The 24441-nt window shown below is 38.9% G+C and overlaps 2 protein-coding genes across 2 annotated transcripts; one reads left to right on the forward strand and one right to left on the reverse strand.

The window, feature by feature from the left end:
- Positions 1-622: 622 nt before the first annotated feature.
- Positions 623-6387, reverse strand: LOC138308051 (proline-rich protein 36-like; the record flags this gene model as incomplete). Its single annotated transcript, XM_069248994.1, has 4 exons — positions 6245-6387; positions 1719-3879; positions 1592-1687; positions 623-775 (listed from the first exon to the last, which is right to left on the reverse strand). Coding segments are annotated over exons 1-4 (2553 nt in total), but the record flags the coding sequence as incomplete, so codon positions are not given.
- A 4387-nt stretch (positions 6388-10774) lies between these two features.
- On the forward strand, positions 10775-19024 carry LOC138308251 (protein phosphatase 1L-like). The gene is made up of 5 exons (XM_069249243.1): positions 10775-11096; positions 11940-12128; positions 13391-13559; positions 15844-15974; positions 16274-19024. Exons 1-5 carry the CDS (start codon positions 10905-10907, stop codon positions 16646-16648), a joined length of 1056 nt encoding a protein of 351 aa, XP_069105344.1. The 5' UTR covers positions 10775-10904; the 3' UTR covers positions 16649-19024.
- Positions 19025-24441: the final 5417 nt, after the last annotated feature.

A 24441-nucleotide genomic window follows, 5' to 3' on the forward strand; every position in this document is an offset into this window, starting at 1 on the left:
GAGGAGGGGATGGGAGAGAGGGGAGGAGGGAGGAGAGGGAGAGAGGAGGAGAGAAGGGGGGAGGTGGAGAAGTAGGGAGTGAGAAGGAGAGAGAGGGGGAGTGGAGAAGTAGGGAGTGAGAAGGAGGAGAGGAGGGGGAGTGAAGAAGTCGGGAGTGAGAAGGAGAGAGAGGGGGAGTGGAGAAAGGGAGTGGAGAAGGAGAGAGGGGGAGTGAAGAAGTCGGGAAGTGAGGAGTGAGAAGGAGAGAGGGAGGGGGAGTGGAAGAAGGGGGAGTGAGAAGGAGAGAGAGGGGGAGTGGAGAGTCGGGGAGTGAGAAGGAGAGAGAGGGGGAGTGAAGAAGTCGGGAGTGAGAAGGAGAGAGAGGGGAGTGGAGAAGTAGGGAGTGAGAAGGAGAGAGAGGGGGAGTGGAGAGTAGGGAGTGAGAAGGAGACGAGAGGGGGAGTGGAGAAGAGGGAGTGAGAAGGAGAGAGAGGGGGAGTGAAGAAGTAGGGAGTGAGAAGGAGAGAGAGAGGGGGAGTGAAGAAGTAGGGAGTGAGAAGGAGAGAGAGGGGGAGTGAAGAAGTAGGGAGTGAGAAGGAGAGAGAGGGGGAGTGAAGAAGTAGGGAGTGAGAAGGAGAGAGAGGGGAGTGGAGAAGTAGGGAGTGAGAAGGAGAGAGAGGGGGAGTGAGAGAAGTAGGGGGAGTGAGAAGGAGAGAGAGGGGGAGTGAAGAAGTAGGGAGTGAGAAGGAGAGAGAGAGGGGGAGTGAAGAAGTAGGAGTGAGAAGGAGAGAGAGGGGGAGTGAAGAAGTAGGGAGTGAGAAGGAGAGAGAGGGGGGAGTGAAGAAGTCGGGAGTGAGAAGGAGAGAGGAGGGGAGTGAAGAAGTAGGGAGTGAGAAGGAGAGAGGAGGGGGAGTGAGAAGTAGGGAGGAGAGGAGGGAGGAGAGGGGGAGAGGAGGAGGAGGGAAGGGAGGGAGGAGAGAGGAGGGAGGGGGAGGGGGGAGAAGGGAGGGAGAGGGAGAGAGGAGGGGGAGGAGAGGGGAGGAGAGGAGGGGGGAGAGGAGGGGGGGGGAGAAGTGAAGGAGAGGGGGGAGGAGAGGAAGGGGAGTGGAGAGAGGGGGGAGAGAGAGAGGGGGGAGGGGGGAGAGGAGGGAGAAGAGAGGGGGAGAGGGAGAGGAGGGAGGGAGGAGGGGAGAGGAGAGAGAGGGAGAGAGGGGGAGAGGAGTGAGGGGAGAGACGAGAGGAGAGGGGGGAGGAGAAGAGGAGAGAGGGAGGAAGAAGAGGGGGAGAGAAGAGGAGGAAGGGAGAGGTAGAGGAGGGGAGGAGGGGGAGGAGAGGAGTGGAGAGGAGAGAGAGGGGGGAGTGAAGAAGTAGGGGAGTGAGAAGGAGAGAGAGGGGGAGTGAAGAAGTAGGGAGTGAGAAGGAGAGAGAGGGGGAGTGAAGAAGTAGGGAGTGAGAAGGAGAGAGAGGGGGAGTGAAGAAGTAGGGAGTGAGAAGGAGAGAGAGGGGGAGTGAAGAAGTAGGGAGTGAGAAGGAGAGAGAGGGGGAGTGAAGAAGTAGGGAGTGAGAAGGAGAGAGAGGGGGAGTGAGAAGAAGTAGGGAGTGAGAAGGAGAGAGAGAGGGGGAGTGAAGAAGTAGGGAGTGAGAAGGAGAGAGAGGGGGAGTGAAGAAGTAGGGAGTGAGAAGGAGAGAGAGGGGGAGTGAAGAAGTAGGGAGTGAGAAGGAGAGAGAGGGGGAGTGAAGAAGTAGGGAGTGAGGAAGGAGAGAGAGGGGGAGTGAAGAAGTAGGGAGTGAGAAGGAGAGAGAGGGGGAGTGAAGAAGTAGTAGGGAGTGAGAAGGAGAGAGAGGGGGAGTGAGAAGTAGGGAGGTGAGAAGGAGAGAGGAGGGGGGAGGAGTGAAGAAGTAGGGAGTGAGAAGGAGAGAGAGGGGGAGTGAAGAAGTAGGGAGTGAGAAGGAGAGAGAGGGGGAGTGAAAAGAAGTAGGGAGTGAGAAGGAGAGAGAGGGGGAGTGAAGAAGTAGGGAGTGAGAAGGAGAGAAAGGGGGAGTGGAGAAGTAGGGAGTGAGAAGGAGAGAGAGGGGGGAGTGGAGAAGTAGGGAGTGAGAAGGAGAGAGAGGGGGAGTGAAGAAGTAGGGAGTGAGAAGGAGAGAGAGGGGGAGTGAAGAAGTAGGGAGTGAGAAGGAGAGAAGAGGGGAGTGAAGAAGTCGGGAGTGAGAAGGAGAGAGGGGGAGTGAAGAAGTAGGGAGTGAGAAGAAGGAGAGAGAAAGGGGGAGTGAAGAAGTAGGGAGTGAGAAGGAGAGAAAGGGGGAGTGGAGAAGTAGGGAGTGAGAAGGAGAGAAGAGGGGGAGTGAAGAAGTAGGGAGTGAGAAGGAGAGAGAGGGGGAGTGAAGAAGTAGGGAGTGAGAAGGAGAGAAAGGGGGAGTGAAGAAGTAGGGAGTGAGAAGGAGAGAAAGGGGGAGTGAGAAGTAGGGAGTGAGAGTGAGAGAGAGAGGGGGAGTGTGAGAAGTAGGGAGTGAGAGGAGAGAGAGGAGGGGGAGTGAAGAAGTAGGGAGTGAGAAGGAGAGAAGAGGGGGAGTGAAGAAGTAGGGAGTGAGAAGGAGAGAAGAGGGGGAGTGGAGAAGTAGGGAGTGAGAAGGAGAGAGAGGGGGAGTGAAGGTGGGAAGTAGGAGAGGGAGTGGAGAAGAGAGGGGAGAGTGAGGGGAGGGAGTGGAGAAGTAGGAGTGAGAAGGAGAGAGAGGGGGAGTGAAGAAGTAGGGAGTGAGAAGGAGAGAGAGGGGGAGTGGAGAAGTCGGGAGTGAGAAGGAGAGAGAGAAGGGGAGTGAAGAAGAGAATGAGTGAGAGGAGAGGAGGGGGAGTGAGAAGTAGGGAGTGAGAGGAAGAGAGGGGGAGTGAAGAAGTAGGGGAGTGAGAAGGAGAGAGAGGGGGAGTGAGAAGTAGGGAGTGAGAAGGAGAGAGAGGGGGAGTGGAGAAGTAGGGAGTGAGAAGGAGAGAGAGGGGGAGTGAGAAGTCGGGAGTGAGAAGGAGAGAAGGGGGAGTGAAGAAGTAGGGAGTGAGAAGGAGAGAGAGGGGGAGTGAAGAAGTAGGGAGTGAGAAGGAGAGAGAGGGGGAGTGGAGAAGTAGGGAGTGAGAAGGAGAGAGAGGGGGAGTGAAGAAGTCGGGAGTGAGAAGGAGAGAAGGGGGAGAGAAAGGGGGAGTGAGAAGAGAGTAGGGGAGTGAGAAGTAGGGAGTGAGAAGGAGAGAGAGGGGGAGTGGAGAAGTAGGGAGTGAGAAGGAGAGGGAGGGGGAGTGGAGAAGTAGGGAGTGAGAAGGAGAGAGAGGGGGAGTGAAGTAGGGAGTGAGAAGGAGAGGAGGGGGAGTGAAGAAGGAGAGGAGAGAGAGGGGGAGTGGAAGAAGTAGGGAGTGAGAAGGAGAGAGAGGGGGAGTGAAGAAGTAGGGAGTGAGAAGGAGAGAGAGGGGGAGTGAAGAAGTAGGGAGTGAGAAGGAGAGAGAGGGGGAGTGAAGAAGTCAGGGAGTGAGAAGGAGAGAGAGGGGGAGTGAAGAAGTAGGGAGTGAGAAGGAGAGGGAGGGGGAGTGAAGAAGGGGAGTGAGAAGGAGAGAGAGAGGGGGAGTGAAGAAGTCGGGAGTGAGAAGGGAAAGGGGGAGTGAAGAAGTAGGGAGTGAGAAGGAGAGAGAGGGGGAGTGGAGAAGTAGGAGTGAGAAGGAGGAAGGAGAGAAGGGGAGTGAGAAGGAGAGAAAGGGGGAGTGTGAAGAAGTCGGGAGTGAGAAGGAGAGAGAGGGGGAGTGGAGAGGTCGGGAATGAGAAGGAGAGAGAGGGGGAGTGAAGAAGTAGGGAGTGAGAAGGAGAGTTACTTAATATTATAATTAGGGCTTTTCGCCATGTGGTGAAAAGACCTATTGTTTTTGTTCTGTTTTTAATTATTATTATAATTATAAGCTAACCGATACTTACATTATATATATCATTGGCTTCTTAGGTAAAATATGTGTTTTCGTTTAAATATCACATACAGTGTATATAACAATAATGACAATCAAAAAACTAACCTAATTTTATAACATATATGTATAATTCATTTTTCACAAAAATAATACGGGCAGCCACTTGAAACGTCATGATATACTCGTGCGTATCAAAAGGTCTCCAATACTTTTAATGACATATGTATCAAATTACTAGTAATCGTTTCTGTCATAATTTGCGTGCCCCTGTGTTTTGGCTGAGGTGACCAAGATTGCATTTTACGGTCTCGGAATAGCAGTTGAGACTGCTTGTTTTACATATGTTCATAGAAATTTAACTGTCAAAAACAGATATATCTAGATTTAATATCCCATGAAAAGTTACATAATATAAGACAACGATCGAGAGCATCGTGGGTAGCGGTAGGCCAATGACGTCTCCTTGCAGGCGGTGTATGGGATTTGTAATTTATTTAGTCTAGATGAAATAAATGATTATTCTAATTACTGGTTTATGTAAATAATGAATATACTTGCAATATTTTCAACGTTGGAATTTTTGTTTTGCTATAATTAATAGCGATACTGCTATCGTTTGTGCGATAAGATGAGATGAGGAGGTTTTGCCGAGTCATCTCGGTTTTCCCTTTGGACACCAAAATAAAACTTGTATTGTAAGATATTGACCGTGTATTCTGTTTATCCTGCAACTTTTTCATTATACATACAGAAGATGGCATTCAAAACGAAAGCAAATTGCTTGTTATTTACACGATTTCGCTCAAAGCGAAACGCTTCTTTGATGATCAAGAGATGAATTCACTAAACCAAATGAGTAGGTACTCCTTTTTACTACCGTGGGAAATATGTAAGCGACGTCATTCCGGTGATTGTGACGTCATTGTTTGCCGGGACTGACTGCCGTTTCATTCACTCCTACTAAAAGTGACGTCACTGGAATGTTCGGGATCAAATCATCAAATTTAGAAATTGAATCAAACGAAAGAAATTAAACGTTTATTTCCTGTAATTCCTATTGCAACTATTACAGGAAATTCTTATTATCCGGTATCGAGTTCTGTGCCCGACCTTATGTCGATATTAGAGCTGAAAATGCATTGTTTCTTGATATCGTTCCGCATCTTTTGTTGAGGTAGCAGAAAACAGTAGATTTGGACAATCTATGAAATTAAGGCGCATGCCTTAGAAATATAGATATAGTCATTTAACTGTAAAAAATACCTGTACAAAAGTATATATATAATTAATCAGCACAACTTTTGCAATTACAATTTGATATTTTGATACAGATTTGGCCATATTCTGCGCTTATTCATGTATGTGAATACCATGGTAACAACAAAAAAATACCTGAAAAATTGCAAAATATCATGATTTTTAGCCCAAAATTGCAGAAAATTGTACTCAATTTTTTTCTTAAGACCAACCTTAAATTGAGCACTTCTATCACAATGGCAAAATAAGCCAATTTATTTCATAGGTCGATTAGGTGGATTTTTCAATATTTTTGCCTAAACCCGCGCCATGGATTTTCCTTCAAGTAAAGCTAGCATTTCCGGTCAAGACGCACTTCCGGAGGAGCCCAGAATTGTAATCTCTAACCCATTTTTGTTATGTTTATTTTTGAAAAAAATGAAACTTATATCAAACCCTCCATATTGGATGTACCAATTTCAGAATATATTTTATTTTTAATTGTTTATGCATGGCTCAAAACAGGGGCTCCCCACTTAATAAAAATATAGACCGTGGCCAGGCTGTTCTTCTCTGGTTTGCTACCTGACTTTAAATTCGTAAAATGAACTTTACCCGCGAAGGGCGTCAGAACGCTTGTTTTCAACGGGAATAAACACCGTAGTGATAAAGACCTTTCAAGTATGGCAACAGTCAATATTTGCATCAGGGAAATAGGGACACAAATAGTCGATTTTCTCCAAAAGTAAGTAAGTTGCACTACATTAATTTTGCTGGAACACTTAAAAAGTCGTTCTGATTTTAGAACAATTGGAATTATGAAGATATCTCTTACAGTATTTTTATTATGATTATTATATATAATGTAAGTTAATTATTATCATTCTACACTTTTTTGTGTCCAAAAAATCTTCAAATTGGTAAGGGGTGACCGCAACATTTTTATGTAGGTCAAAAATCCAAGATGGCCGCCATGACGTCATACCTAAAAAGTTTAAAACAGCCATAACTCAAAAACCGTTTAAGATACAGCAAATATTTTTGATGTTTTATGTAGATCGTTTAAAAGACTAGACTGGTTCCCGCCTCAGTTACCTCCCTTGCGTACGCTTCACTGAGGACCGGTAGCGAGTAGCCATCTTGAGTGAGAATTTCAACTCCAGAGTAGTGCGCATTATTTCTGCGCATGCTATGTCATCATGAAGACGGCTACTTCCGTTAAGAGAAAATAACGTCATTAACGTCGTTCCTATAAACACTTTAATCTCTGTTAGCACGAAATAGTTTCAAAACTTAAGACCTTATTTCCTTTTGTTTATATATCGTTGAAATTAATTATTTATTCTTTAAGTGAAGATCCGTCGCTTCGTGCGTAAAGGGGTTTCCCACGTCTAAAAAAAGTGATGCCTGTGAACCGGATATGTAGATTGACCAATCAGAAAAATCATCATGGTTACCCGCTACCGGTCCCTAGTGAGCGGAGCGCAGCCTGGCGGAGAGTAGAGAACTAAGGGAAGGGAACCAGTCTAATAAAAGACTAACTTTTATTTAATTACAGCTATTAGGTCAAAGGTCAAACAAAAAAGTTCGCTATGGGGTCAAAGTTCACGAATTTTTATTTTTTTGATTTTGCAAAATCTCTTTTTATAAATTGAGCAGAATGTCATTTTGATGAATTTGGTGTCTTTTATTTTTCGATAACACTTCCGGTTAATGCTGTATGCCATTTTGAAAAATCCTTTGATCTTTGCTAAATTCCCGCCAAAATGTTTATCATTATATATTGTCGAACTGAATGACTAATATAGTCTGCAATTGCTATAGAAAAGACCCCTCTAATGTTCTCTAACGTTTGATATGATTTTCATCTTCATCAAAAAAACAAAATGGCCGCCATGACGTCATATCTTAAGATTTAAAAATGCTTATAACTCACTAACAGTTCTTTTCACAGATTTCATCCAATAATATTTTTTGCAGATAATCTTAAGCGTAAACTTTTTTTCTCTACATGTTATTACAAAAAATGGCAACTTTCGGTTTTCGGTAAGGGTCAAATGTTAAAGGTCCTGTTTTTAACAATAAACTTGAAAACTTTTCTCCTGAAGTTCTGTAAGGTCTAGGATCTTCATATTTCATATATAAGATGTCCAGGGGATGGGCTATAAAGTCAGATACTAGGAATGACCTTAACCCATATTCAAATTCACAGAGGTCAAATACATATATCACAAATAAATTGTTTAAATGGTCATAACTAACTTATTGTTGGTTTTACAGCTTTCATGATATTATGTTATTTGAAGATGATCTACAGGGCAACTTCAAAACCCATGCATTACCTAGTTCTTAACTTACCTGGCAATGACGGTATTGTAAACTAAATATAACGAAAAGCCCGCTAAATTGTCTATGACAATTTCTAGTTTATGCTATTATCATTTTAATGTATATGTTTTAAATGTGTCAGTAAGTAAATTCACGCGTGATTGGTGATTTGTGATTTTACAACTTCAAAACTGTAACCACGGTGCCGATTGGAACTAGATCGGAACAGAGCTAGAAAGGCACCCCAACCCCGTCGGGGCGACACACCTCAAGTGTAATTACAGTGTCACAAAAGGTGATTAGCGGGTCGCGCGTGAGATAGTGTCCCTTACCTGAGGTTTTGACACCTTTTCTCTAATCTGATTCCGAAACAGGTATGTATTGTGTGGTAATTTGTCTGACTCGGAGAGAGCTGCTCATGTCCAGTGAGTGAGTTTTTGTCTTTGCCCCCGGGCAGACACTTTATCCCGCGAAGTGACTGTTATATTTCCGTTACCTACCCGGTATATATATCGCACGTGAACACGACTCGCGAGAGTACTAATAATGATGTCGTTTGAGAGACGTGCACCTAGACGGGCTTCCTTTGGGGGGAGAACCTCATCTTGTTTACGAGAACCACTTGTATTCCGTCGTCTGTCTACAAGATCGCCGATATCAGCTCATAAAACCAGGGACACTCAAGATAAAACTAAAGGTGGAATCCTCTTCAGAGTGTCGAGTCCTCGTGGGGTGAGTCTCTCAAATAAATATTCAGTTGTGACAGTCCTCGTAGGGTGTGTCTCCCAAACAAATATTCAGTTGTGACAGTCCTCGTGGGGTGAGTCTCCCAAATAAATATTCAGTTGTGACAGTCCTCGTGGGATGTGTCTCCCAAACAAATATTCAGTTGTGACGGTCCTCGTGGGGTGAGTCTCCCAAATAAATATTCAGTTGTGACAGTCCTCGTAGGGTGTGTCTCCCAAATAAATATTCAGTTGTGACAGTCCTCGTGGGGTGAGTCTCCCAAACAAATATTCAGTTGTGACAGTCCTCGTGGGGTGTGTCTCCCAAATAGATATTCAGTTGTGACAGTCTTCGTAGGGTGAGTCTCCCAAATAGATATTCCGTTGTGACAGTCTTCGTAGGGTGTGTCTCCCAAACAAATATTCAGTTGTGACAGTCCTCGGGGGGTGAGTCTCCCAAATAAATATTCAGTTGTGACAGTCCTCGTGGGGTGAGTCTCCCAAACAAATATTCAGTTGTGACAGTCCTCGTGGGGTGTGTCTCCCTAATAGATATTCCGTTGTGACAGTCCTCGTGGGATGTGTCCCCCAAACAAATATTCAGTTGTGACGGTCCTCGTGGGGTGAGTCACCCAAACAAATATTCAGTTGTGACAGTCCTCGTGGGGTGAGTCTCCCAAACAAATATTCAGTTGTGACAGTCCTCGTGGGGTGTGTCTCCCAAACAAATATTCAGTTGTGACAGTCCTCGTGGGGTGAGTCCCCCAAACAAATATTCAGTTGTGACAGTCCTCGTGGGGTGAGTCTCCCAAACAAATATTCAGTTGTGACAGTCCTCGTGGGGTGTGTCTCCCAAATAGATATTCAGTTGTGACAGTCTTCGTAGGGTGAGTCTCCCAAATAGATATTCCGTTGTGACATTCTTCGTAGGGTGTGTCTCCCAAACAAATATTCAGTTGTGACAGTCCTCGGGGGGTGAGTCTCCCAAATAAATATTCAGTTGTGACAGTCCTCGTGGGGTGAGTCTCCCAAACAAATATTCAGTTGTGACAGTCCTCGGGGGGTGAGTCTCCCAAATAAATATTCAGTTGTGACAGTCCTCGTGGGGTGTGTCTCCCTAATAGATATTCCGTTGTGACAGTCTTCGTAGGGTGTGTCTCCCAAACAAATATTCAGTTGTGACAGTCCTCGGGGGGTGAGTCTCCCAAATAAATATTCAGTTGTGATATATGGTAATTATCAGTCTTAACCTTAATTATACGTTTGATTCATTCCAACGAATTAGGAATTATTGATTATTCTGCTGAAGAGTCAACAATTTATTGTACGGTATGAATTTTTACAGAAACATATATACAATGTGTTCATATGTATATACATGTATACATATGTTTCTGCTCTTTATTATGGTTTTTTTTTGGAGGGGTTATTGACAAACAAACAAATACAATGAAATATATGTATGTATGTTGGTGTGCTAGTGTTTTTCTCTCTATTCTCGAAAGTGATTTAATCATTGTTTCATCATTTTTTCTTTTCAGCTGTCAAGTAGAGATAATCATATTGTTTCTATACAATAAAATTTCACATGATTGATAGGACCACAAATTTAGTGCCTTAATTATAGTTATTACAAGGAGTGAAGGACGTATGAGATCTCACTTATAAATTCTTGGTTATTATTTCTTTTACAATTACATAAAATTATGTTGTTAAAGTGTTGAACAATTTAATAAATAAATCAAAATGTGTGTTGTTTTTTTAATTTCACCTAGAAGGTCTAGATTCTAAATACAGTACCATTTCATTATGTTTTCACGATAAGAAAAGAATGGCTGGTGTAATACCATAATTTATGCCAGAGAAAAAAAAATATCCATTTTAAATATGATATGAAAAGTGAAAATAAGTTGTAAAACATGTTGTAAATAATTTCATTCCCATTTCACGTGTGCAGGTATCCAGTTCAATATAGACTGGCCACCAGACTCTTTAAAGATGCTCCACCGCTGACAAATGGTATTTTTTTTACTATAAAAAAACGGGAACAGACGATTTAGTATTTTTCTCCAGTTAAAAAGTTACTTACCTTTACACCATTACCACCATTGAAAAGTTTGAGCTTATAATTTTACTTCAAGTTAGAAATATGAAAAATATTTAATTGCATCCCGAAATTCCGTGACACTATATCCTTTATGAAATGAAGTACTGATTGCGCATGCATCAAAGGCGAAATAAATTTGTTATATTATTTTTTGTGTTAATTAGGCATATATATACACGATTAAACACCAATTATTGTTCAAATGATTAACATCATTTAACAAGTTATGCTCTGTCGGCGGTGGAGCATCTTTAAGTTACTGGTAAGACTTTAACTACTATGTGATCCTGTATGACGTTATTGTCTAGAATCAGGCATGTAGTAGAGACAAAAATAATCAAGCCAGATTTAAGTGATTTTTTTTTAATATTCTAGAGACTGGTGGCCAGTCTATATTCTGTCACGTTTCGGTCAAGTTCATTCTGAATCCGATATTTACTAACTCCCGCATTCTTACCCACAATGCCACAGTCAATATGAATCCTGTGTCGTGCATTTCCTGTTCGATCCCTTCCTGTTAGTTGTCACCCCAGCTCTCCTGGTTTCCTCGACCCATTCTCCCATCGTTTGCCGTCTACCATCCCACCATGGCATCATGACGGTGATAGCAGCATGCAGTCGCTTCCTGCGTCGATATTTGTTCTGCCAGGAAGCGTTGATCTTCTTCGTTATATTTGTGATTCTCTACAATTCACTGTTCCATGCTAAGCCAATATGGCGTTATTTCCAAAGAGCAAAATTGAAAATGCAACTCCGATGGAATGGACCCAATAATACATACAGTAAAGTAGGCTATCATTAATTTTAGAAACTGTCTAACATAGAAAATGAATCATAGTCTATTTCCAAAAGATGTTCACAATATGATGATTTTATGTAATGGATGCATGTGTTTATGAATCATTGATTTTTATATGTGCAACTAGCTGGTCGGGAAGAAGTCCTGATTCCACTTATTACAGTGGAATACCACTATAACATCTAAATATAGCTAGCATGACACTACCCAAATTGGAACACTTTTGGAATGTAAGAGATTGTAAACATTTTCTAAGATTGGCTTGAATCCAGGTTTGTCTCTTGACATTCCACAAATAGACGCCTTCAGGTTTAATTTCATGATCTGTTTATTATACTAGTTAATATGTTATTTTTTGTCTCAAAAAGTAACTCGCATCATCTGAAGACAATTGAACTATTATAACAACTGTTACATATAAAAGTTTTCTGTACCTCGGTATTTAGCTCTGTAAGAGAATTCTGGAAGTTGGAACCCAACCAGAAGTCATTAAGGTAGTGATGATTTGGGAAAAAAATAATTGTTTAATACATCTCATGAAACACATTATTACCACATAAACAATACAACACCATCATGAAGTATTCGTCAGCAGAACCAGACATTCAGAAATCTGGACGCACAGTAGAATATGCATCACGACTACTGGTTGGGTCTCAGTATGGAAAAAACCCTAGAAACATACAGAGGTACATCTGTCGGTCGTAAAAATGGCAGAGTTGCGAATCTCTCATTCTATATATTTGTTTCTGGTATTATCAAACCATATTATTTGTTTTAAATTTTCTATTTATGCAATAAAACCTTACCAATTTTTTCTTTTTCTTAAAGATACCAGCTTCCCTCAGTTTTACGGAAACTGAAGTGAAAAAGGCCTCATGGGACTTGAGGAAACAGAATGCTGCTGTTTATGCTATCCAGGGGCGACGTCCTCACATGGAAGACCGCTTCAACATCGTCAGTCATTTGGAGCACACTGGCACATCTATCTATGGGGTGTTTGATGGACATGGGGGAGAAGTGAGTATCATTCCAATCTCATTCAAACTTAGATCTTTATTGTAGAAGGCTATCTCATTCTGACAGAAACTCATTAATTAGTGTCATCTTGATTTAAATTGAAGTGGCTAGGGCTTAAGGATGAATTCTTCTGAGGTTTCAGTCCCTTTGAAGTCTCGTTTCAACAAAGATCAAAGAAGTTATGAGATTTTCAAATGCAATTTCTCAATGTCTGTAGCAAGTTGCCAGTTGCAAATTTTGTCAAAAAATTTAATTTCTATATTTGAATTATTTAGTTGCTAATTTTTGCTGTAAATCTTTATTAGATATGTGGTAATTAAAATATTGAGCACTAATATGTGAAATGATATATATGCTTTTGTCACTTTATTTTACATTTAATGGTAATTTGAGCACTTTTATTTTTTACTCTAAAATACCGAAAAATAACAAATATTCAAATTGGGCACAAAAATAAGCACACAGACCCCCGGTTTTTTTGCCTGATTTAGAAAGAACAATCCTTTCCTTTCTGATATGCAAAATATTACCAAAATTTTAATACCAGAACTTTTCCTATAAAGGGTAAAATTTGGCAAAAATGGTTGAAAATGGTGCATTTTGTAGCTCAAAATTAAGGGGTAGAGGTAGCATATGTTGTTATTCTGAGAAAAAATATGTCTTATTAATCAAAACTGGTACATGTATATCTTTAAAGAAGACTACTAGAAAATAAATTCTACAACATTCGTACATAGCAAACACCTCATTATGAAAATATGGCTTCTCTTGTGTATATGGTTAAAACGGCCAAATTCCCATGAAATCCAATATTTTGTCAACTAAGTATCTTACAGTGACAATAGCTTAATAATAGACACAGACATATGTTTTTTCTTCCATTTTCTTTTATGGTATGACCTATTTCCGAAAATCTGTATGAGAAAAAAAGTTTAATACAAGAAAATTTTGACTTCTCAGAGGAGTACATCCTTAAATATATATTGCAGTTAACAAATATAACAATTCCAGGTACAGTAGATGTTCTCTAAAAATAGTCATCTTCAGTAAAACATGGTGTAACACATTTCTGAGGACCATGGGCATTATTTTGTTGTAAGCGTTTTGTTAAATTACAAAGAAATGAAGAACTTTCACAAGGAATGAAACAAATGCTACATTAAGCCATGGATTTCTGTGCTGGGTATAATTGTGTATTACTGTACTACCATGGGGCATGAAAATGATTTTAAATTAAACTATTTTTGTTGTTTCTTTTCAAGTTTGCTGCTGACTTCGCTGAAAAGACTTTGTTCAAAAGTATTATGATTCGGCTGCTGAAAGCATCACTTGACGAGCAGACGGAGAACATAACATCAATGTTGACTCAGGAAATGCTCAATGTTGACAACCAACTTCTTGATATAGCACGCTCCAACATGGACATTTCAGGTTTGTTGTTTTCATTTGTCATGTGTAGAGTACTTTCTTGCTCTGAAATATTTGAATTACCTCCCTTTAGCTACGATATTGATTGTGACATGTGTTATGAATAACTATTTATGTACATTGAAGTCAAGATACAGTAACTATGATATGACATCATAATACAGTAAGTAGCTAGGACGCCTTGAAGATGCACAGGAGGGCTGAAAATGTTAGCGGCGAACTATGATATGACTAGGGCTGTCACGGGTACTAAATTTTGTCCCCGGGTACCCTAATTTTAGTACCCTACCCGTACCCGGGTATTCGACACAGATCTACTGCTTTTCTAACAAATTAGGTTACGTTATGTTTGCTGTTTGGAAAGATTGGTTGATCGACTGAGATTTGATGAAATCATATGTGAGTTCAGTAAAGATAGCTTCAGACGTTAATTGTCTACTTCATTTCTATTTGACATTCATAATTGCTAATGAGCTGCCGTAAAATGTCAGTCTAACCAGCTTGTCTGTAGCATAACCAGTCCCAGAGAAATGTTTTTGCAATGCGCAACAGGAAGTACTACATTTGGACGGTCTCGTGTGTTATCGGATATGACTATAGTGTGACCTATTTAGTGCACATGTCCGTCAAGTAGATTGTTCTCGCATCAAAAGACGGTCATGAGAAATAAAATGTATTGAAAAGATAAGGTGTCATCCTTGGTGAGTGAAAACAAAAACAAATGAGTTGGATTTTGTAATACTTTAAATATAAGTTCTAGACTTGTTTACGTGCATCCAGACAAATTGTCCTATTTTGACGGTTACCCGGGTACACATTTTTTGACCCGGTTACATCCCCAACCCGACCCGTAACCGGGTACTCGGGTACTCGTAACAGCCCTAGATATGACGTCATAATACAGTAAGTAGCTAGGATGCCTTGAAGATCCCCAGGATGCTGAAAAAGTAAGCGGCGAACTATGATATGACGTTATAATACAGTAAGTAGCTAGGACGCCTTGATGCCCAGGAGAGCTGAAAAAGTTAGCAGCGAAATACTTTTGCCATGAAGGTTTTTTTCTTCATAAAATGTACATTGTATATACACTATGTATATAAATAGTTTGCTGTAAAGCCTTAAAGGCTTGTGTTAAAAAACTTTGAATTCAGATGTATAGAATTTAAAGGCCCGTTACCTCTCCGGAGCAAAATATAAAGGTTTCTTAAAAAACATTAATAACACCAGAAAATGCATAACGATGATCTAAAATAAGGTTACGACACCAAACATATGCAAGATTGCCTGCGTAATATATGAAAACAGTGGAGAGTCAATTCGCTGTTTTGCCGTCTGGCGCAGTGATAGTCAACTACCGCGCGGTATTTAGAACGACGGCGGGAAACATAATACGACCCGCGTTATGAAAATAAACATTTTATTTAAATTATTTTAATCAAATCGTTCAGAAGGTGATGATAAATGTAGTATTAACGGTAAGATAATAATTTTTAGGACTCTACAAAATTATCGATCTTGTTTTACATTCCCATTTTAAAAATTAAAAGCCGTGTCGGAAAGGTAGTGGGCCTTTAAATAAGAATTACTTGAACTTCAACAGCCTTGAATTTCAAATTTAAAGAGAAAAACATTACCATGTGACATGAGTTGTATTATAGATGAATTAAATGTATTTGCCGTAGCCATGGTAATTGTCTGGTGTATAAAGCATGTCTGTGTTCACCCCTTATTCACCCCTAAAGATACATTTGAACTCTTCTGATTCAAAGGCCAGAACAGTTCATTATGAATTTTCAGGGGTGAATGAATTATTGAAGGAAATTTGGGTAATGTTTCTTTTAATCAAATACATATAAAATTACCCACATGTTTATAATAATATAGTAATTATTTATTTACTGTGAATTATGTAGTCATTGTCACCATGTAAAACAGAGTGTTCTATGTTTTTATGACTTGCAGCAGAAATATGTTGACTCTTACGTCGGCTAACTTCAGGAAATGATGTCCAGCATGTTAGTTTGAGTGACATACACTCACAGTTTACAACCATTTTTACACCATTTTTACTGAAACAGGAAATGGACTGGAACCGCAATGTATAGAGCGCCATCTATTTTAGCTATAAGGGGACGTAATTGACAAATGTTCCTCATTGGAAAACCATTCGTTACAAGTCCTAAGTTCTAAGTCTGCATGTTCTCTAAGTACATGCAGTATAGCTATACACTTATATTGAGCTCCATAACCTTTAATTTACTAAAATTAGAATGTTTTTATCTAACAGGTTCTACAGCTTTAGTAGCCCTCATGAAAGATGGCAAACTGACTGTAGCAAACATCGGAGATTCCAGGGGCGTACTATGTGATAAAGATGGTAGGAGTATTCCCTTGTCGTATGACCACAAGCCTCATTCGGTGAGAACAACTTTCCTGAATAATAGATAAGCCAATATAAGCTTCAGTATAACAAAATCAAATATCAACTCAAAGCTACATAGTGTATTGATACAATTACGTGCCTGCTCCGAATCTTAAAGCAGTAATACAGGTTCATGTTAGTATGATGTTACACAAGAATTAGTGTAACATCATTACACTATAAACTAGTATGGTAAGTTCATTTATATCAAAGTTATGAAATTATTTTACTTTTACATTTATCAGTGATAACTCCATTAAATTTGATGGTAAAATGTATGTGCTTGACTTTTCAGGTGAAGGAAAAGAGGAGAATTAAAGAAGCTGGAGGTTTTGTGAGTTTCAACGGTGTGTGGAGAGTTGCTGGTGTTTTAGCAACATCAAGAGCTCTCGGCGATTACCCGCTCAAAGACAAGAACCTTCTTATTGCCGAGCCAGATATCCTTAGCTTTGACTGCAAAGAAATACAGCCCCAGTTTATCATCTTAGCAACCGATGGATTGTGGGATGTGTTTGGTAACCAGGAAGCTGTGGATTACATCAAAGAGAGACTACATGAGCCTCACTTTGGTGCTAAAAGTTTAGTGCTTCAAGCTTACTATCGAGGTTCTCTCGACAATATATCTGTGATGGTAGTTAAATTTGATACAAATTACAAACTGTTACGGTAGTTAATGGCCCCAAGCAAAGGAACATTTAGCATTTCTCATGTGTTCACATCTCAACACACGATCTGATGACCATTATTTCCTATGTACATTTACGATGTTCTCTATGACTTTGAAAATTTCAATGTCAAATTGTATGCACTTTAGTGCTGAAGTTTCTTAAGACAAGAGGAATGAGATGTTTTATTAAAACAAATTTTTTATTTTACAATCTTTAAGTGATTATAGATGACTTTTGTCAATACATATGTTCAATTCTAATTTATACCTTGCATAACATCTGCTATGATCTAGTACTTATCTTATGCACCGTGAAAACAGAACAATGTCTTTTAATAGTGGAATTTAAAAAAATATCATCATGAATTTGAAAGTTGATGATGCAATGTTTCAAAATAGTTTCAGTCCATATCATTGAAAAGAATTATGAATAAAAAAATGACTGAAATATTGTTCAAAGAAATTGTGTAGTTCATGTACAGTACTGATTATTGTCTTTGCATTGTACAGATATATGTTCTTTATATGGGAGGGGTTAGTTTGTGACAAGACATTAGTTTGTGACAAGACATATCATTGACATAAGTTTTTGAGAAAAAAAATAACATAATTTTCTCAAACAGAAGTAGATTTTTCTCCACTGTGAAATGATTACAAAGGTTGTGCCAGTTCAAATTGATTGTGTGATATATCTACCAGTTAAATTGAAAGTGTTGATTGTGACATTACATGATACCTTATTAGTATTTTTCATAAATTTAGATTAAAATTGCACCACAAGTAAAGTTGGGAGGCCATTGGAAATTTTCTGATTCAAAGCAAAACCAAAGTAAGTAACTAATTCTTTTATGTACCAATTAAAAAATATATAATTTAGATGATATATTAATAGTTGATCTGATTTTTATTTAAGCATTGATGTAACTATTTTTAACTTCATCAGGTTATGAAATAAATATTGTTTGCAAACTTTTGTGAGAATCCGCTGTGTGAATCTGCGTAGTGGATTCACACAGTTTGCAAACAAAATTTCTTTCATAACCAATGAAGTTAAAAAATTGTTACATTTTTTTTTTAATTTTTCAAGCTTCTTAATAATATAAGATGCGTTTAAACATAAGATTCCATTGATTTTTCAATGGATTATTTTAATAAATCAATATGCAACGTCGATGTCTCTATTGTGACGTCATGATTACGTTGGGTTTTCGCGCCTTTCTCAGATTTTTTTTCATGGGTTAATTATGTAGTGGTGTACAATAGTCATTCTTCATTGACGGTATTAATTGTATCATTTTACATTTGTTTTTATTAGGATGTTATGAACCTATACACAGAACAATGTCAAAGTCACAGTGGTCTATCTTTTAATCTAGGTTGAATCTTAAAATCAAGTTCATTGAAGTAACTACATATTTGAAAGAAACATAGAGTTCCTGTGTGTTGAATTGAATTGGTTTTAAGATACAAAAATGCATATTTGAGGATCGTTCTGTCTCTTGTTTAAAGTGAATAGTCGGGCAAAGAAAACCAGTCAAAATGCGTTCATTAATTGGCCTTAAGCCTTTCTTTGTCCAATTGTTCACTAGAAGTTCTATGTTTCAGCTAATTTTACCTAGTTGGTAGTTGTATGGAAATATTTGTAGTTGTATGGAAACGTTAAATATTAAAATTGAAATTGTATTTGAGAAAAACCTACTTATTTATCTCACTGTTTTAACATAATCCTGGTTGAAGGAAGAGATGATGATTTTACAATAGTTTTATAGTGTTAAATACTGTCAGTATGCCACAGAAAATTACATTGCATTCATATATCATTTGTATAGTGTTGTGAATACAAGGAGAGTATTATTAAACACTTTTATATACAATAGGAATGAAAGTTTTTATGTGTAAATACAGGACACCTAGATATTCATGTGGTTTTTATTCGGTGATAAAATGTCACAAAAGATGATTTTATGCAAATTATTCTGAACTTATTGTGTTATTTCTAAAATATGTTAATTGGCATATCAAGAGTCATATTTGTCCTTGTTGATAATTCCGTCTTTTCAAATTACAAAGTTGTCTGCCTTTTGGAAAGTATGGGTAGTGACATCATCAATTTTTGTGCGAGACTTATGTTTCTCTAAAATGAAAACAACGTTATTGTTGCAAACACATAACGTCTTAATACCTGCCAACAAGGGCAGATAATTCTGATATGTAAAGACGGAATACATGTATGTAGTACTCCCATGAATAAGATGCAATACTATAAAGTGCAATATATATATATATATATATAGATGTTATGAGTATTTTATAATGTTGGGTGTAATTGGATGCTGTAAAAATGTTACAAAAAATATTAAACTTATCTTAAGTAGCTTATCACTGAGGTGTTCTTTCATTTGTAATAATTGCCAATTAAATGAAAGCAGTTATAAACTATTAGACGTTTTGGTAACTTTTCTCCTTGGATGTGCTGAAGATTTGTACATTATAGGCTTACCCAGGGTAATGTGGAAATGTATTTCTGTTGATATGATAGCTTTGATCATTACTGGTATATTTTGACCCTGAAGTACAGACATGCAGGTGTGTATTTTAGAAAAGTGAAAAACTGCAGTACTCAGCTTAATTTCAGGCAGTTTCCTACTCCTCTACATTTTGATGCATGCACTTATATTTAGATGTGATTTTGAAATCAAGTGACATGTATACCATCTCCTGTCTTCGGGTTTGGACACTTTCATCATATTGCAAGTCTACAGAAAAAAAACCCACACCTTATAATTGGCAATACCTGTGTGACCTTGGCCAAAGCTTCAAATGTAGGAATTACTGAAAAAAACTAGTTTCTACTTCATCTTAATACATATACAGTTTGAATGAGAAAAAAATAAAATATGAAAAAATCATGAATTTTACTGATATTGCAATAATTATTTAATTGAACAGTTGGGCAAGGATGGCTAAAGTCGGTAAAAATGGTGTGAATGTATCCAGTATAATTTCTTATGAAATGGAAAAATAAAATCTCTCGTCAAAATCTGTCTGCGTACGAAGAAATTAATTTAAGTATGGAAATTCTAAAACGTCCTCCCGGCTCACTATGTCCGTGATTACATTTCCACGCAGCCTCGCTTTCAATGCTTTCAACTTTTCTTTACTTTAATGGTCAGAACTAGTACTGGAAAACTAAGCAGAACTTGACCGTCGTATTAATATGTGAGAACTTTTGGAAGGCCAATGAACGCATTTAGACTGGTTTTCTTTGCCCGATATTGCAATAATTATTTAATTGATTATTCACATTTATATGTTTCATGGAAAATATACCTTGATTTTAATCTTTTAATTTGCCAACATACAATTGTAAGTACCTAAGGTCCTAGATTCATCATGACCAACAAGTCAGTATACAATTAATGTGTGTATATGTATATAGTAAAAAATATGGGAGTCCAAACAGAGTGAAGAAATATAAGAAAATAAACAACGACAAAATTCATGTTTGCGCTTTAGCCATATCATGATGACTTTTCAGGGAAAAAATTAAGCATTCCTGAAGAGCCATCATGACATAACGAATGCTCTAGCTAGAATTGTGTCATTTTTTTTTTAATTTTTCCTTTATTTACATAATTATAAATTAATCAGGAAAATGCCTATGGTGAAAATTTGACAGATTTACCAGTTTTAGAGTTTAGTTAATAGAAAGTTGGATCAGTCCCATGTCCCCATATCAGTTGATGAGGTTGGCTCTATTCAACACAATAGAACAATGTAATTCAGTGTATAACATAACTGTCCACAGGGACCTGGCACAAATTTTTTTAACCAACATATAGATATACCGTATATGTTAAAAAATTTGTGCCAGGTCCCTGTGTAATTGTCCATATATGGATGTAGTGATAGAAAATAATAAATCTCTGATTGTGAAATATATTACTGTAGTATTTTTTTAAGTACATTGTTTTAAACATTTTAATTTAAGATACCAGTATAGATTACTTGTGTACAAGTTCTGATCTCTGATATACAATTTGACTACAAAGGATAATTATGACACATTTCAGCAGAACACCCACAACATCAAACCTTGTCGGTTTTCAGGTCACCTGAGACGAAGTCTCAAGTGACCTATTCTAATAGCCTTTTGTCTGTCGTTGTGCGTCGTTCGTCGTATGTCCGTAAACAATTTATATTTTCGACTTCTTCTCCAAAACTGCAGAAGCAATTTCAATGAAATTTTGCACAAACCTTCTAAGGCATAAGGCCAATCAAAATTGTGAATTATATGGTCCCCAGCCCTCCCCAGGGGGCTGAGGGAGGGGCCAAATGGGGTAAAATTGAGTAAAATTTCAAAAATCTTCTTCTCTACTCACAGATGTGGTAAAATCAAATACTCTTCATAGATAGAAAGGTCTAAAGGTCCTTTACATAAATTGTGAATTATATGACCCTGGGGTATCTAGTTTCCCCCTGGGGAGGGGGGTAAGTTTACTATAGTTTATATAGGAGATAGCATTTTAACATCATATCCATATTGGTCCAGACCGGCCCCCTGGGGGCAGAGGGGCGGGGCCAAAAAGTGTCAAATAGGCTAAAACTTCAAAAATATTCTGTTAAAATTCTGGAAATAGTAGAATCAAATAATTATAGATGGAAAGGTCTTAAGGTGTTTTATAAAAATTGTGAATTATATGACCCTGGGGTCTCATGTTTCCCCTTGGGGAGGGGATCAAGTTTACTATAGTTTATATAGGAAAAACACATAAATGAGCATTTTTTTATCAAGTTTTATTGGAAATGAGTCAAACTTGGTTAGAATTATTAGCCTACGATATAGCATTTTAACATCCATATCAGTCCTCGATGACCCCCTGGGGGACTAGAGGGGCAGGACCAAACAGGGTCAAAATGATTAAAATTTCAAAAAATACTTCTAAGTTCACAGGTTTGATGGAAGCAAATACTCTTCATAGTCTAAAAAGTCAAATTATAAATCACTGACCAACTTCAAGGCCCAGCATATAGTGTTTATATGTCTTTAATTTGTTACATTATTTGTTTCATTATATATTCTAACTCAGGTGACCGTTAAGGCCCATGGGCCTCTCGTTAATTACATAAAATGAATTTTAATCATGGCTTGTTTTAATGAGAGGAGCTTGGTTAAAGATGCTCCACCGCCCACAGAGCAAAAATGATATTCATCACTTGAACAGTAATTGGTGTTTAATCGTGTATATAATAGTCTAATTAACACAAAGAATAATATAAAATAATTCATTTTGCCTTTGGTGCATGCACAATCATTACTTCATTCCATATAGGATATAGTGCCACAGATTTTTTTCGGGATGCAATTAATTATTTTTTGTAATTTTAACTTGAAGTAAAATTAGAAGTTCAAACTTTTCAATGGTGGTAATGGTGTAAAGTAAGTAACTTTTGTAACTGAAGAAAAATACTAAATCGTCTGCTCCAGTTTTTAATAGTGAAAAAATACCATTTGTCTGCGGTGGAGCATCTTTAAGTTGTTTCAATTTTTTACACCTTTATTGTATAATTGATGTGATGTTTTACAGCTGACACTGTCACCAACTTATATGACACAAATTGTTTGTATATTTGCGGTTTATGCTATGACTTTATTTCAAACCAATGTTATAGAGAGGATGAATATAAAAAAAGCCTAAATTCTGATTTATTTGACTTTGGATTTGTTCATAGTTCTATGTATTGAATACATGTGATACTGTTGTGATGATAATGTGAAAGTAATAAACAAATACAGATAGTCTGGTTAGAGATGACATATACAATGTATAAGAGTCATATATTGTAATTCAGCTGTTATAACATATAATCCTGTTTCCTCTAGCTAGCTGTTTTAAGATCATAGTTTAGATGTTAAAGCAGACTATCATCTATATTTGCTATGGGTTGGAATTATAGAAGGCCTGGGTCAATATGGGCCTTGAGTTAGAATTATAGAAAGCCTAGGTCTATATTGGCCTTGGGTTAGAATTATAGAAGGCATGAGTCTATATCGGCCTTTGGGTAGAGTATTAAAAGGCCTGGGTCTATATGGGTCTTGGGTTAGAATTATAGAAGGCCTGGGTCTATATGGGCCTTGGGTTAGAATTATAGAAGGCCTGGGTCTATATGGGCCATGGGTTGGAATTATAGAAGGCCTAGGTCTATATGGGCTATGGGTTAGAATTATTGAAGGCCTGGGTCTATATGGGCCTATGGTTGGAATTATAGAAGGCCTGGGTCTACATGGGCCTTGGGTTGGAATTATAGAAGGCCTGGGTCTATATGGGCCTTGGGTTAGAATTATAGAAGTCCTGGGTCTATATGGGCCTTGGGTTAGAATTATAGAAGGCCTGGGTCTATATGGGCCTTGGGTTAGAATTATAGAAGGCCTGGGTCTATATGGGCCTTGGGTTAGAATTATAGAAGGCCTGGGTCTATATGGGCCTTGGGTTAGAGTTATAGAAGGCCTGGGTCTACATGGGCCTTGGGTTAGAATTATAGAAGTCCTGAGTCTATATGGGCCTTGGGGTAGAATTATAGAAGGCCTGAGTCTATATGGGCCTTGGGTTTGAGTTATAGAAGGCCTCAGTCTATATGGGCCTTGGGTTTGAGTTATAGAAGGCCTGGGTCTATATGGGCCTTGGGTTAGAATTATAGAAGGCCTGAGTCTATATGGGCCTTGGGGTAGACTATTAGAAGGTCTGGGTCTGTATGGGCCTTGGGTTAGAGTTATAGAAGGCCTCAGTCTATATGGGCCTTGGGTTTGAGTTATAGAAGGCCTGGGTCTATATGGCCCTTTGGTTTGAGTTATAGAAGGCCTGGGTTTATATGGGCCTTTGGTTAGAATTTTAGAAGGCCTAGGTCTATATGGGTCTTGGGTTAGAATTATAGAAGGCCTGGGTCTATATGGGCCTTGGGTTAGAGTTATAGAAGGCCTGGGTCTATATGGGCCTTGGGTTAGAGTTATAGAAGGCCTGGGTCTATATGGGCCTTGGGTTAGAATTATAGAAGGCCTCGGTCTATATGGGCCTTGGGTTAGAGTTATAGAAGGCCTGGGTCAATATGGGCCTAGGGTTAGAATTATAGAAGGCCTGGGTCTATATGGGCCTTGGGTTGGAATTATAGAAGGCCTGGGTCTATATGGGCCTTGGGTTAGAATTATAGAAGGCCTGGGTCTATATGGGCCTTGGGTTAGAATTATAGAAGGCCTCGGTCTATATGGGCCTTGGGTTAGAGTTATAGAAGGCCTGGGTCCAATATGGGCCTAGGGTTAGAATTATAGAAGGCCTGGGTCTATATGGGCCTTGGGTTGGAATTATAGAAGGCCTGGGTCTATATGGGCCTTGGGTTAGAATTATAGAAGGCCTCAGTCTATATGGGCCTTGGGTTAGAATTATAGAAGGCCTGGGTCTATATGGGCCTTGGGTTAGAGATATAGAATGCCTCGGTCTATGTCGGCCTTGGGTTAGAAATATAGAAGGCCTCAGTCTATATGGGCCTTGGGTTAGAATTATAGAAGGCCTGGGTCTATATGGGCCTTGGGTTAGAATTATAGAAGGCTTGGGTCTATATGGGCCTTGGGTTAGAGTTATAGAAGGCCTGGGTCTATATGGGCTTTGGGTTAGAGTTATAGAATGCCTGGGTCTATATGGGCCTTGGGTTAGAGTTATAGAAGGCCTGGGTCTATATGGGCCTTGGGTTAAAGTTATAGAAGGCCTGGGTCTATATGGGCCTTGGGTTAGAAATAAAGAAGG

Source organism: Argopecten irradians, chromosome 14 (assembly GCF_041381155.1).
Source record: "Argopecten irradians isolate NY chromosome 14, Ai_NY, whole genome shotgun sequence".
NCBI lineage: Eukaryota > Metazoa > Mollusca > Bivalvia > Pectinida > Pectinidae > Argopecten > Argopecten irradians.